The sequence below is a fragment of the Acomys minous genome, assembly GCF_964271855.1.
Source record: "Acomys minous genome assembly, chromosome: 13".
Lineage (NCBI taxonomy): Eukaryota > Metazoa > Chordata > Mammalia > Rodentia > Muridae > Acomys > Acomys minous.
The window spans coordinates 72,305,603-72,318,820 of record NC_140495.1 but is presented as its reverse complement, the minus strand read 5'-3'; the positions used below and the strand labels follow the sequence as shown (position 1 = coordinate 72,318,820).

The following is a 13,218-nucleotide window of genomic DNA, read 5'->3' as shown; positions in this document are numbered from 1 at the left end:
CTCTGTGAGCTCTAGACCAGCCTGGTCTACAAAGTGAGTCCAGGACAACCAAGGCTATACAGAGAAACTTTGTCTCAAAAAGCAAAACAAAACAAAACAAACAAACAAAAAATCTGTTTCCCATGACTTAATATTATGCTTTAGCTCACCAAAGAAAATGGGACCAATATCAAATAAATATAATAAATTTCTGTTGAGTTATAATAATTATCTTTTTTCAGTGGGATCATCTACCTGAGAATATTTCTGAAATCAATAGTCTAAGGTTTTGCTCTATTTTGATAAAACATGTGTATAGGTCTATAGGCACAATTCTTTTTTCTCATACATTTTGAAATATGGAAACTCTAACTCTCTTGAGCTCCATGTTCCTTGTCCCTGAACAGTGCTTCTACAAATATTTTTGTGTTTTTAAATTCTTCTATCAATTTGACAGACCCATGGAATGATGTAGGTGGGTTCAATCAACTATATATTTGATTCTGGTATTTATTTTTTTACATATTTGGACCCTAGAAAGGACCATTGCAGAGTTTAATCCAGCATTTCTGAGGCAAACTGTCTCAGAACCTTTTCAACATCATATATAATTATGTTCCAAGGAACATATAAGTATCTGGGAACCAAATATTGGTTGGTTATGAGTAGCCTTAGTCTTTGTTCCCAACTTTTCATCAGTGGCAAGTCTCCATTCCTTTTTCTGTTCAATGATTCCTCCCATTATTGAAAACAATGACACCAGATGCTTCTTTTGTCCTACCTTCTCAACTGTTCCCTCCTTAGTGGTTTTTAGCTTTTGTCTTTTCTGATCATATTTTTAGTGTAACATTTCTAAAAAATAAGCTTTTTATAGACATTCTCCCTAGCTGTGTGCTAAGACTTTGGTCTATGTTAGGAACATAGACACTTAGTCTCTCCAGCCTCTGTAGATCACCTGAAGATTATGACAAAGTCAGTGGAATGTTGATTCTACTGAGGTCTCCTGTGTCCTCTTGGATATGACCCTGGGCCAAGTCCAAGGCCTTCAAGTTCCTGTTCTTCCTAAGGATGCCTCCACTGGCAATGTTTGTCGACCCAGTTGTAGGTCTCCAAACTCATTCTGCTTTCAAATCAGAAATTTTTCTTCCTTGTCTTTTTTCTACTTGTATTTCCACAACTCATAGGATTAGTTTGATATGCTATACTGTACCAGATTAAGTATACTATTTAATCTTGCTGCTTAATACAAAATTTAATATGGCTTCCTTTCCTAAACATACTAAAAAAAAAAAGTTAAAATTCAGATAGTGTTCTCATCATTTATTTGAGATTTTGGGGTTTTTTAAAGTAAAAGTTCACCAATATTATAATCCAAGATTACTGATTAGGTTTATCAAAGTTTTTAAGCTCAGAAAGTCACTTTTCAAATTGAACAGATAAATCACTGAAAGTAGAGTGGCCTCACAATTGCTCATTTGACAAGGGTTCAAGTAGATCAGACCTCAGCTCCATAAACAGGTTTTATGAACCTCTCAGTAAAGTTGTCTTTATACTCGCTAGAACTTCTGTGGCAACTGTCAAGCCAATGTCCCCGGGCTGAAAAGCAACAAAGGGGATGAAGGAGGCCCTGGGGAGCCTGGAAAATACGATTCTGTGGCCAGGAAGGTGAGAGGCTTGTTGCATGCCTGTGGTCTGACTACAGCACACCCTACCAAGTGTTCTCTTGCAGCTCTTTACTCCTCTGTCTTCTAGAGTGATGTAGGGCCACGGGGTCCTCCAGGAATTCCAGGCAGAGAGGGGCCAAAGGTAAGAAAGTCCTCTGTGAGATTTTTCAACTACATGAAAAGTAGAGTATCTCATTCTTAAAGGGCACCAAGTCCTCCTATGAGGACTTACTTTGGCAAGGTGGGCAAAGGCCATGTGCAGATGCTGCCATGGGTTTATTCCCTGATCCTGTCCAATTGGCATATCCCAAGTGTTCTGATGGGAGGGATTTTTTTTCCATTGTTACAAATGACACTGAAATGGTCCAGTATTAGCTGAAGTCACTGTCTTTTTAGGGAAGCAAAGGAGAGCGGGGCTACCCTGGAATACGTGGAGAGAAAGGCGATGAGGTAAGCGAGTCTTCTCTGACGAAAGTCGGCTATTGCTTCTCTCTACTTGATGTGGCAGAGGAAAAGCACTGAGTTCTCCATAATGCATGCTTAATCCCAAGACCATTTAAAACCAAGAGTAGGCAGAGGTCTTAAAATAACACATTTTAGTAGTTGTAGATGCACATTTATCTCTGGTGGTCCAGATGTGGAGACACAAAATTAAGGCTAATAATGACTATGTACGTTATGGTGTTTCTGTTTTCCGTTGGTTATCATCCTAGCTCTCACGAGAAAAGAAAGAGGAAGTGCAGAGTAACAAAAAAGAAACCTCACGGTAGGGAAGAGATTGAAAGAGTGTATGTAGAAGCACAGGGATAAGAGCATCCCAGAGGCCAGCTGAGAGCGGGAAGGATAACTCTGTATCGTGATTCAAAGTTAACAACCTTGGCTTTTCTATGTCTCTGCTCACCTTCCACACACTTGGGAGAAATAAACTATGCTGAGGATGTGGGCAGACTGGTTTAGGTCACCCGCTCACCCCAGAACCAAGCACCCAGCTCAGACGTGCTTTTGAGATAATGGTGTAATGTTCTGACTGTAAGCCACAGAGGCGCTCAGGATATCATTCTTGCCCTGCATAATTCACATTAACTCTTAGAAAAACCAATTAGAATGATGAATTGCTGTTAGTTTAAACAGTTTTGGTGCTAATAGTTCTTAATGAAAGTAAGAAAGCCATCTGGCATATATTAACCTTGATGGTAGTATGGAAAATTATGACACTATAAAACAGATCTATTTTCCTGGTTAGAACTGTATTTCACATTAGATGCTATCATCATTTATTATTGTTTTTATTGATATTCATTGTGTTCTAGAAACCTTTAAGATTTGCTTGGGGTTGTTTTCCAAGTTAAAAATTAAAGAATAAGAAACACAGCATTTGTTTTCATTTATAAATAAAACACTAAAGGCATTTTGTTTTGAAAACAAGTAAGAATTGATGAGCTTTTGCTTCCACGAGTTCCACAGAAGGTTTCAGTAAAGTATAAGCACCATAGTGGGATTTAACAGGCAGGCAGGATTGAGCTGCCTAGATTCAAGAGGTGGATGTCAGAGGCAATTGAGAAGGTAATAAAAAAAAAGTGGGAGAGATTGAAAAATTTGGAATTGAAAATTGGAATTTGGGCTTTTTTATATGACTCTGTTAAATTCACTGAAAGTTAATTTTTGTTGATTCTGTGAGTTATTTTTGCCATCTTGGTGAGCTGAACCCATAGTTAGCATTCCTCCATAATTCAGTGTGTCCTTTCTTAGGGACACTTAGTGCACTCTTTGACATGAATCACACAAAATTCTGCAGAGAACTCATTAGAGTTCAGGAGGCTCTTCTCTCTTTTTTTTTTCCACATCACACGCATAACACAAATAAACATGGCCCAACACACTGACTCAGTCAAGCCATTAGAGAGGAACAAGGCAGCACACCTTTTGTCTCTCACACAGATCAATGACAGCAAGCAATTGCATCATCTACTTGGACTCAGAGAATACCTTAGTTACACACCTTGTTGGTTTGTTTAAGTGAGTAAAATATTAACCAACAATATATACACTTCCAACTAATGGCCAACAGACTACAGTGTGATAACAGACATGCATTGTCTCTAATGTTACCAAATAAAAAGATATCTATTCTTCATTCGGTGAGAAAGGTACAGAGGAAGCTCATGCCTTTTGGAGATCTAATTTTAGAAGCATCTATTTAATTTAATACATTCAAGGAATCACCCATTTGTCAACCACTGAAAGGTGGTGTCCTCAGGTTCTTCCCATATATTGCTGTACAATTCAACATCAATTTACACGGTTGCTAACAGCACGGATCCTATCTTTTCTAGCCAGAGAAAGTTCTTTCTTGATTGTATGTCGTCATATAATAATAAGCGGCAAGACATGAAAATATAATTGTCATAAAGTATATCAATGCTGACTAAATACCTATGCAATAAATTTTAATGTGTGTTTGAATCTAGCACTATGTGCTAAGCCTGACTGTTTTGGTCTTGAAGGTCTGCCTTTTAAAATAGCCATCTTGTCTTCTAAAACCATCCTATCGCTCCTTATGCCTCCATAGCAGCTTTCATTTTATTACAAAATTTCATGTGCCTGAGTGAAAGGCTGCTGAGGATGGTGGTTTGTGCTTGGGTGGTGTTTTTATTTCAAAGTCTAATGTGATCATCAAAGGTTAACGAGCCCCATGCTTAGAAATCAGACAATGTAAAAAGTCATTCAGCATCTCTGGGCTGACTCAAAGTTGAGACTCAATGCAGTAAAGAGAGGAAGATATATGCATATCTGAAACATGTACATGTAGGAAAATTATAGAAATGGAAATATTTTAAGATAAAGAAACTTATGATACATGTGCATAAGCTTCAGTCATTGAAAAGTACCATTCCCAATGGAAAATTTTCCTTTTACTTACAAAATTATAAAAAGATGCAACCTACCATACATATGTGAATGGTCCACACATGCACATGTGTGCACATGTGCACATAGCAAGCCAAGGGGGGTATTAAACCTTGAATAAATAGTGCCTACATTCTTTAATATAAATATACACAAGATTTTGCCTGTCTTATTACATGAGGCATTTCAGCACACTCAAGGAGATTTTTTTTCAGTATTTCTTCATAACATACCTGTCTTAGCTACTTTTCTGTTCTATGAAGAGACACCATGACCAAAGCAACTTATAAAAAAGAATATAATTGGGGGCTTGCTTACTGTTTCAAAGGGTTAGTCCATAACCATCATGGTGAGAAGCATGGCAGAAGGCAGGCAGGCCTGGTGCTGGACCAGTAGCTGAGAGCTCACATCCGATGCGCAAGGACAAGGCAGAGAGAGAAGGAGTCCGGGCCTGGCATGGGCTTTTGATACTTGAAAGTTCACTCTCAGTGACACACCTCCTTCAACAAGGCCACGCCTCCTAATCCTTCCAAATTAGTTCTACCACCCACCAATAGGGACCAAGCATTCAAATATAGGAGGCAACCGAAGCCATTCTCATTCAAGCTACCACAGTATCTCATGGATGAACTTGAAGTTAACATGTGATCTCATTTTGTATTAGATGAACTGAGCTTGTTCTTAAGCCTATTGGTACAAAGAACTCCGATCCAGATCAGTCCTGTTGACATCCCATAAGTAAAAATACAGTCGCTGTGTCATATTACTTTGCCTGTTATTTATAGTGGCTATAAAAATTCATCACTTAAGAATAGTAGAAGGAGGAGTTGTTCTATTATAAAAGATAATATTAAGGTAGCACAAAAAATACTTTATTCAATAAAGGAGATTAAATCTTGAAAGAATGATACCACTCAATCCAGAACTTGGGTATTGTTTGTTGTTGTTGTTGTTGTTGCTGTTTGGTGTTTTGGGGTTTTTTTTCTGCTTATTTGTTTGGTTGATATTTACACTCCTGGAGATCAAGGTCTGAGCTTTATGCCCTCTAGGCAAGTGCTGTACCACTGAGATCCAACCTCAAACCTTTGTCTAGAATTTGATACATTTATGTGAATCTGAAACAACAAGAGGGTGAATAATTTTTTTCCTCTAGTTAAGACATGATCTGAACCTCTTACATATAAATTAGTGAGCACACAAGACAACAAAAACCTAAAACTTATGTCTTTTCCCACAACACACTGAGGTGGTAATGGAGATATTATGTATGGTCCACAATCCAAGCCCAGAAAGACCCTGAAAATATTGGAAACTCACAGGGGTTGGCAATAAATTCACCACACTGCAAAATCTGACAACAAACTCAGACAGGTCTGGTCTGTTTTCCCCATCCTATCAGAACATTATGCTCTTCCCTGGAAGTATTTATGCATTGTTAGAAAAAGCTACTGCAGACACCAGTGGGTTTGTTTCACACCGCTCACAATGGATGCAGTTACCAGTACCAAAAAAAAAAAAAAAAATCTAAAAATCCAGAATTCTTAAACAAACCTGATCATAAATTTTCAACATTAAAAGTTGCTCTGATAAAAAATAAGAATTCTCACCTTTTAAAAATGAGTTTATAACTACTAATGGCTTAGTACTTATAACATTTCCATATTGTGGATTTTATGCAACTAATGTTCTGTAGTAGTTGTCTTAATTAGATTTTTATTGCTGAAAAGAGACAACATGACCAAAGCAACTCTTATAAAGGAAAATAACTGGGGCTGGCTTACAAATTCAGATGTAAAGTCCATTATCATCATGGAAGGAAGCATTGCAGCATTGAGGCAGACATAGTGCTGGAGAAGGAGCTGAGAGTTCTACATCTTGATGCACAGGCAACAGGAGGCTGTACGCCACACTGGGTAGAGCTTGAGCATATATGACCTCAAATCCCACCCCCACAGTAACACACACTGCCTCCAACAAGGCCTCGCCTCTTAATAGTGTCACTCCCTATGGCCAAGCATTCAAACTGATGAGTCTATGGAGGCCATATCTATTTAAGCCATCACAATGGTATACCTGGTAAAGAAATAAAATTACTTTATGAGTGTCTTCCCAAGAATAAATAAATGTGCCAGATTTTTGGTCCAACACATTTAGTTATTATTATCCTGCCAATCCAAGGAAGGGGCTTGAGGAAAGACCTTGACACTGATGATGCTTAAACCATAATTTTACAGTTAGATCCACAGGGGTTTTTCTAATAATGAACTGAACAGTTTTTCTTATAATGAATTGAGAAGATAAACTAAATACATCTTAAAAGCTTTTCTACTTTACCAGTAGCTAAATGAAGTTTTGGTGTAGTCCACTGTTTCTCTGCTGGCATCTTGCCAACCCAAAGCCTGTATTTCCCTGCTTTAGTAGTGGATAGTTCTCAGTGATACTCCTGCTGCTTGTTGGGTAGAAGATCAGAAATGCTCCCTGAGTCACCAAGCAGATTAAATTACCTTTGTCAGAGATGCCATGCCGTGGCATTTTAGCTTGCCACTCTTACTCTTTGAAGTGAATATTAAGGAACTGGAGTGGTTAACCGCACTTTCTATTCTCCAGAAGCCCTGGGTTCAATTACCAGCCCCGAGATGGGGCACACAATTATGTATAATTCCAGCTCCAATGTGCTCTTCTGGCCTTTGCGGGCACCAGGCACACACTTGGTACCCAGACATACATGCAGGCAACTACCCATACAGATGAAATCTTTGAAATTAAGTAGATATGGGTGGTATATATCGTTCCTTGTTTAGTTCAATTCTGTGATTAGTTTTTCAATAAAAAGTATTTTTGAATTGCAAAAATGATTTGTTCCCTAAAATAAATGTTATGATAGAAGCTGGGTTTTTTTTTCAGGGTCTTCAAGGAATTCCTGGCCTCTCAGGAGCTCCTGGCCCCACTGGACCCCCTGTAAGTATCTGCTAAGACTATTCTCCTCACAAGTTACAGTAGGAATGGTGCAAAGTACATCAATATCCCTGCTGCCTTTCGAGCTCTGTATTTCTAGGTAGATCAGTCACTGCCTAGAAAAGCAGCTTCCTCCAGCCTTCATCTAAGATTGGTTAGGCCTGCTCAGTGTCCTGGAGACTTCTTGTCAGTATTGTTGCCAACCCAAAGAGCAGCCTCTCACTCGGTTAGAAATAGAAGTTAGACACACAAGTGCATTCTCTCCTTGGCTATAAATTTTGGTACTAACCTTGGAAGAGATATTCACATGCAACACAGGCAGAGAATTTTCTAAAGAAAAATAACAGGCCAAAGATTATCAGCTACACTTTTTATTTCTATATGTGAATTTTAAAATCTGTTCCACTGCCCCTTGAATACAGCAATATGGGTTTTGGGGTTATCTTGTTTTCCTGGAACAGAATCTGTTTTCATTCCCAACCTGCCAAACCCAATCTCTTATTTAGAGTTTAATTCTAAGCAGTCCTTAAGTTCAGTTGCCAGATAAAAGACAGGACACACGATCACACTTGAGTTTCGACCAACCAATAATGTTTGTAAGTTTGTCCTGAATTTCCTTGCTAAATCAGCTCCACTCAGTCTCAAATTCTCTGTCTCTTCTTTTAAATTTCCCATGCCAGGAAGTTATTTTCACTCTCAAAGAAGAACGTGATCATTCCTTAATGTTTTGAGTCATGGGTTTGCCATAATTAAAAGTTTATTGTTTATGCTTGCACCTCAGTGTGTCAAACAAACCTATATAGTAAAACTTAAAGTTATGAAAGAGGACCATAAAAGAAAGCACAAGAACTACTGCTAACTCTGTTCTCAAAGAGGAATTAAAATTAACTTTTGTTTTCCTTTTTACAATGCAGATCACATAACTCAATGCACATTGTTCATTCTTCAGAGTCTTAGGGTATTTAAAATGTTGATCGCTACCAAAATTATACTTCATTTAGAAAGACATAATGTTATGTAAATTGCCATTTAAACAGCAAGGCTAAATTCTTAAGTGTATCAAAAGGTTCCAATTAAGGTCATTAAATGTGGTTAGCCAAGGTGGAAAAAAAACCCACAGATAGGAATGTTACTCTTCCAAGAGCTTATCAGGAGAACACAGCTGTCGTATCAGCCTGAAGAAACATAAGCTTATAGAACTGATTTAATTAGGATCAAATAACCTTCGAAATGGGTAAGTTTTAGTGACCACCTTCCAACGCCTTTTGACCGCTGACTTGTTGGTTCTATAACAAACCCATCTTTCCACTTCACAGGGCTTAACAGGAAGAACTGGACACCCTGGTCCCACTGGATCAAAAGGTGACAAGGTATAGCAGAAATCGGGGCTTGGGTTAGGGATAAGGTTGGACCGTTTACTGAGAGATCGACGGAGTCAAGCACAGCTTACAGAGCAAATGATGTCAGGAAGTGGCTATCCACGAGGTGGACTTGCAAAGATGTTGGCCTAAAAGTGGGTTTAAGCACAGAAGGTGTGTCCCTAGAAGAAAATAAGATGACAACAATGGGATTGGAGATAGATAGAAAACCCAAACTGGATCCTAATGGGATAAAGATAAGGTATGTTAGAGACTTCCAGCTATGGCTGTGTCTCGGTTTCCTTGGGCCTTTGTAACAAAATAGTATAAATTGGCCCTAAACAGTGTCTCTCACAGTCTCGGAAGCTGGAAAGTCCCCTGTTGTTTTCGGCAGCTGGCGGGGGCCCACTTTCTTGTTCACAGAGTGCATGTTCTAAATGAGTCCTTGTGTAGTCCGACTGTAACTAAGCTCTCTTGGGCTTCTTTCTAAGGGCACAGATCCCATTCATGAAAGTTCCACCCTGTGACCTAACTGTGTCGTCCTAAAGGGCCCGTCTAATTCATCACTCGATGAATTGGGTTCCCGCTGTAAGTTTGGGGGAGGGGCGCCCAACCATTCTGAACAGGCTCCCGGGCTTCAGGGCATGCCTTGCTGGCTATCAAGACAAGGGCTTGTGAGACTATCTGGAAATGCTGTCCCTAGAAGGCCTTAGTGGGAATTGACTAAAAATATGCTCCCTGGGAAGGAGATTTGTGTCAGTTACTTTAGATGCTATGTCAAAGTCTTCTGAGAAAACAGCCAAAGGTAGGAAGGGTTTGCTTGGGCTTACAGCTCAAGACTGCAGTTCGTCCTGGCCATGGTGGAAGGAGAATCTTGAGATCTTGACGTCACACTGCACGTGCAGACAAGAAGCAGAGGAAGACGAGTGCTGGTGTTCTGCTCTCTTATTCCGTTGGGACTCCAGCCTGTGTGGCTATGATATCCTTATTCAGAGTGGGTTTTTTCCCCACTCTACTGAAATTTTCTGAAAGTGTCCTCACAGACACACCCAGGGGTGTGTTTCCATGGTAACTCTAAATCTCATCCAATCGGCAGTGAATACTAACCACCACCGCTCACAGCTGGACATATGTGCTGTCACCGGGAAGGAAGACCAACAGAAGAAGAGTGTCAAACTGTCCTGGCTTAGGATCTAATGTGGTATTACAGCCACAGGCCAGGCCTAGCCAACAAATGGGTGAAATAAATTAAAACTATCCAGATTAAGGAAATAAGTCTCAGGGAGCCATATAAGCTACTTAAGTATCTCATGCACCCTGGCCAGGATGCCAGCTCCCTAAACAAAATAGAGCATGAGGGTGTCAGGGAGCAAAAAGATCGCCACAGCATTTAAATGAAGCAATGTGCTTGCTCTAGAGAGCCTCTGCGCACTCTTGTCCTGTTAATATCTTAAGACTCTTTCTCTGCTCTACCAGCCTTTTCTTTTTTTCTCCTCAGTCTTCTATAAAAGTTATTCAAGCCCCAGACTGGCCTTTGAAGCTAATGGGAATTCCACACTGAGATGAGCTTGAGGGCACAAATGAATGAGAATATGACTTCTAATTGTGGGGGGAGGGGTATCCTCAATAGGCACATATTGTTTGTTGGCTCATGAGAACTGTGATGTAATACGCTGAAGGACATTGGCAGCAGGCAGCAGAACAGAGGGTGTCTTAGGGAGACAGTGGCCAGCCAAGCAGTTTGGGGAAAGATACGACGTGCTTATTCAATGTGTACGTTCTCAGGCGGTGCATTGCGTGAGAAACGTTACAGCTTATTGACATTGATAAATATATGGTTGGTGGTGGTTTCCTTTGTTAGGAGAGAACGGATGATTGTTGAAGTAAAGTCATCAGTCAGATTCCGGAAGAGGACTAACGTCCCTCAAAGTTCTTGGACGTTGTATGCTCTGTCATGTGTTGTCATTGCCCCTGATAAACATGACTTAGAACATTTTATAAAGATACCATTCTAAAAAGCAATGCACAGTTACAGGGACAACTGACAAAACGCCAAAGGGACTGCAACAATTGCTTACTACAGGCTGGTAGGTGGTCTGTGCTTTGTAGTAGTCTTTTCTCAAGTTTTAGCTCAAAAATTACAGAATGGATATTGATCCGTATTAAGCAGTTTTTGTAGTCTCCTTTGGTCTTCAATTTGTCTCCTATAAGCAGAAGTCTAAGGCTATTTAAATTGTATAAACCATTTTCCTTAAACAGTGTCATACCAAAGCTGCTTCTGCTCAGTAAAACACATCCCACCTGGTTGTAGAGTTTGATATTAAGCAACAGATATGACACAGGGTGTGATTTCATACTTTGGTTAAATTTGCCATAATGGTCCCTCTAATTCTAAAAAGCTCACGGTGGTGGAGGTGAAGCCAAGAGTAAGGGCTTATCCAGAGAGCCGCAGCTTCAAACCCCACAATTTGTTCACATGAAGTCTACCCTATACCCCATGCACACATAGGAGGGGAAAAAATCCCAGACCTGTACTCAAAGCCCAGGACAGGTGACCTAGTTCGTCTATCCCCAAAGAAATTAACTGCCATTCTCTAGAGTTCACACAGAGAGTCCAGATGGACTTGAAAAGAGGTGTCCATTTTCCTGAGGTCGGAAAATGTATTTTCCTGGGTCAAGCTGAAGTAAAATGACAGGACATGGTCATTTCAGAAGATGGCTCTTTGAACAACCCGGGTCACCAACCTGAAGTGGAAATGCCCAAACCATTCATTCAGGCCTGTGTATCTCTTGCAGGGAAGCGAGGGGCCTCCTGGGAAACCTGGACCTCCTGGACCCCCTGTGAGTTGTTTGAGGTTTAAATTTTAATTCTGTGTACTTATAACTCATAGGGTGATTGCTTAGATGCTACAAAGCCTTCTTCTATTTTATGAGCATGTGCATGAATGTGTGCGTGCGTGAGTGCGTGCGTGAATGTGTGTGTAAATGGCGGACAAAGCAGCATCAGGTAGACCTACCTTGTCCAGATTTCAGCTCAGCTACAATCCGCAGTGTTTAGATTTGTTTGTATACTATAGACTTTCCTTCCATAAGTCGGGATTCCTGAGTGTATGCTAGCCTGACTCTCCACTTCCGACAAAGGATGGCGAATCATTTGACAACCATGTACCTTCACAGAAAATAAAAGGCCCTTTAAAAAGGCGTTCTTTCTGACCATGCAGTTTGGTTTTTCAAAGACGTTGTTGTGTTCGCCCTATAAGTGATGTCTAAGACATTAGGAAATTCTACTCCCGTGTCACACAGTGAGAAAAATGCACAAGAGCCCTGGCTGTTTGCCCTAGTGTTCTACTCGGACTTGGACTCCTTTCAGGGAGGCTGCAGAGAGTAGAGGGGCCTCTCTCTGTGGCAAGTCTGCCCTCGTGTGGGGCCATGTTTGAATCGCAGCAGAGCTGAGGTCTGTGTACATTATTTCACACACTGCCTCTTAGGAACTTAAAAAGCCAAGCGTAGCTGAGAAAGGGTAGGGTCTCTCAGTAGCTCGCTGAAAGCTAAAGGGCATGCTGTGAATCTGTGTACTGTTGCATGATTTACACACGTGGGTCTCTGTTTCCTGAAACGTGTTCTTCATCTGATTCTTTCTCCCTTCACCAAAGAAGCAAGACAGAAAGCTCCAAAATGTGTCCTCTCCTCAGTGGGAGGGGAGAAGCAAAATACATTATGAGATCATGGAAGATGCCTGTGTTTTTAATATAAACATCTGCCTCTTTCCCCTGGATTCTTCAAAATTATTACTTCTTATTTTGGTTTTAGTTTTGGTTTTGGCTTTTTGTTGTTTTTTGTTTGTTTGTTTATTTGTTTGAGATAGAGTTTCTCTGTGTATCCTTGGTTGTCCTGGACTCACTTTGTAGACCAAGCTGGCCTCGAACTCACAGTGATCTGCCTGCCTCTGCATCCCAAGTGCTGGGATTAAGTATGTGCACCAGCACATCCAGCCAAAACTATACATATATTGTTATTGTTGTTGTTGTTTAAAGACAGATTATACATCCTCTCTGGGAGGCTTTCTTAAGAGTCTCTTGCATGTGTATGGGGCTGAATATACTTAAATATAGCCCATGTTCAGTTATTGCCAAATAAACAAAGAAACAATAAAAGCATAAACAGACAGAGCATTTTCTTTCGTCACTGCTGTTTTGAAAATGCACATGACCTGTGCCCTCTGGGCCTGGCTGCTCCTGCCATTGTCCCCAGGCAGTAATGAAACAAGGGCTTCCTCACATTTTTGCAGCTGAGATATAAGAAAACTAATAATAACCAAAAAGTGAAAACACACACACTTGGATATTTATTCTAAG

At 40.2% G+C, this 13,218-nt stretch overlaps 1 protein-coding gene across 6 annotated transcripts in view; it reads left to right on the top strand.

Annotated features, from left to right (window-relative positions):
- The window catches only part of COL19A1 (collagen type XIX alpha 1 chain), a 324,524-nt gene that overhangs the window by 271,056 nt on the left and 40,250 nt on the right, over positions 1-13,218 (top strand). For 5 of the 6 annotated variants that reach the window (XM_084755183.1, XM_084755182.1, XM_084755181.1 and 2 more), the window contains 6 exons: positions 1,540-1,644; positions 1,732-1,785; positions 2,040-2,093; positions 7,455-7,508; positions 8,822-8,875; positions 11,660-11,704. In XM_084755183.1, the coding sequence (XP_084611309.1) occupies positions 1,540-1,644; positions 1,732-1,785; positions 2,040-2,093; positions 7,455-7,508; positions 8,822-8,875; positions 11,660-11,704 (366 nt within the window). The remainder of the gene's footprint in view (positions 1-1,539; positions 1,645-1,731; positions 1,786-2,039; positions 2,094-7,454; positions 7,509-8,821; positions 8,876-11,659; positions 11,705-13,218) is intronic. The other variant, XM_084755184.1, reaches the window with a different exon arrangement.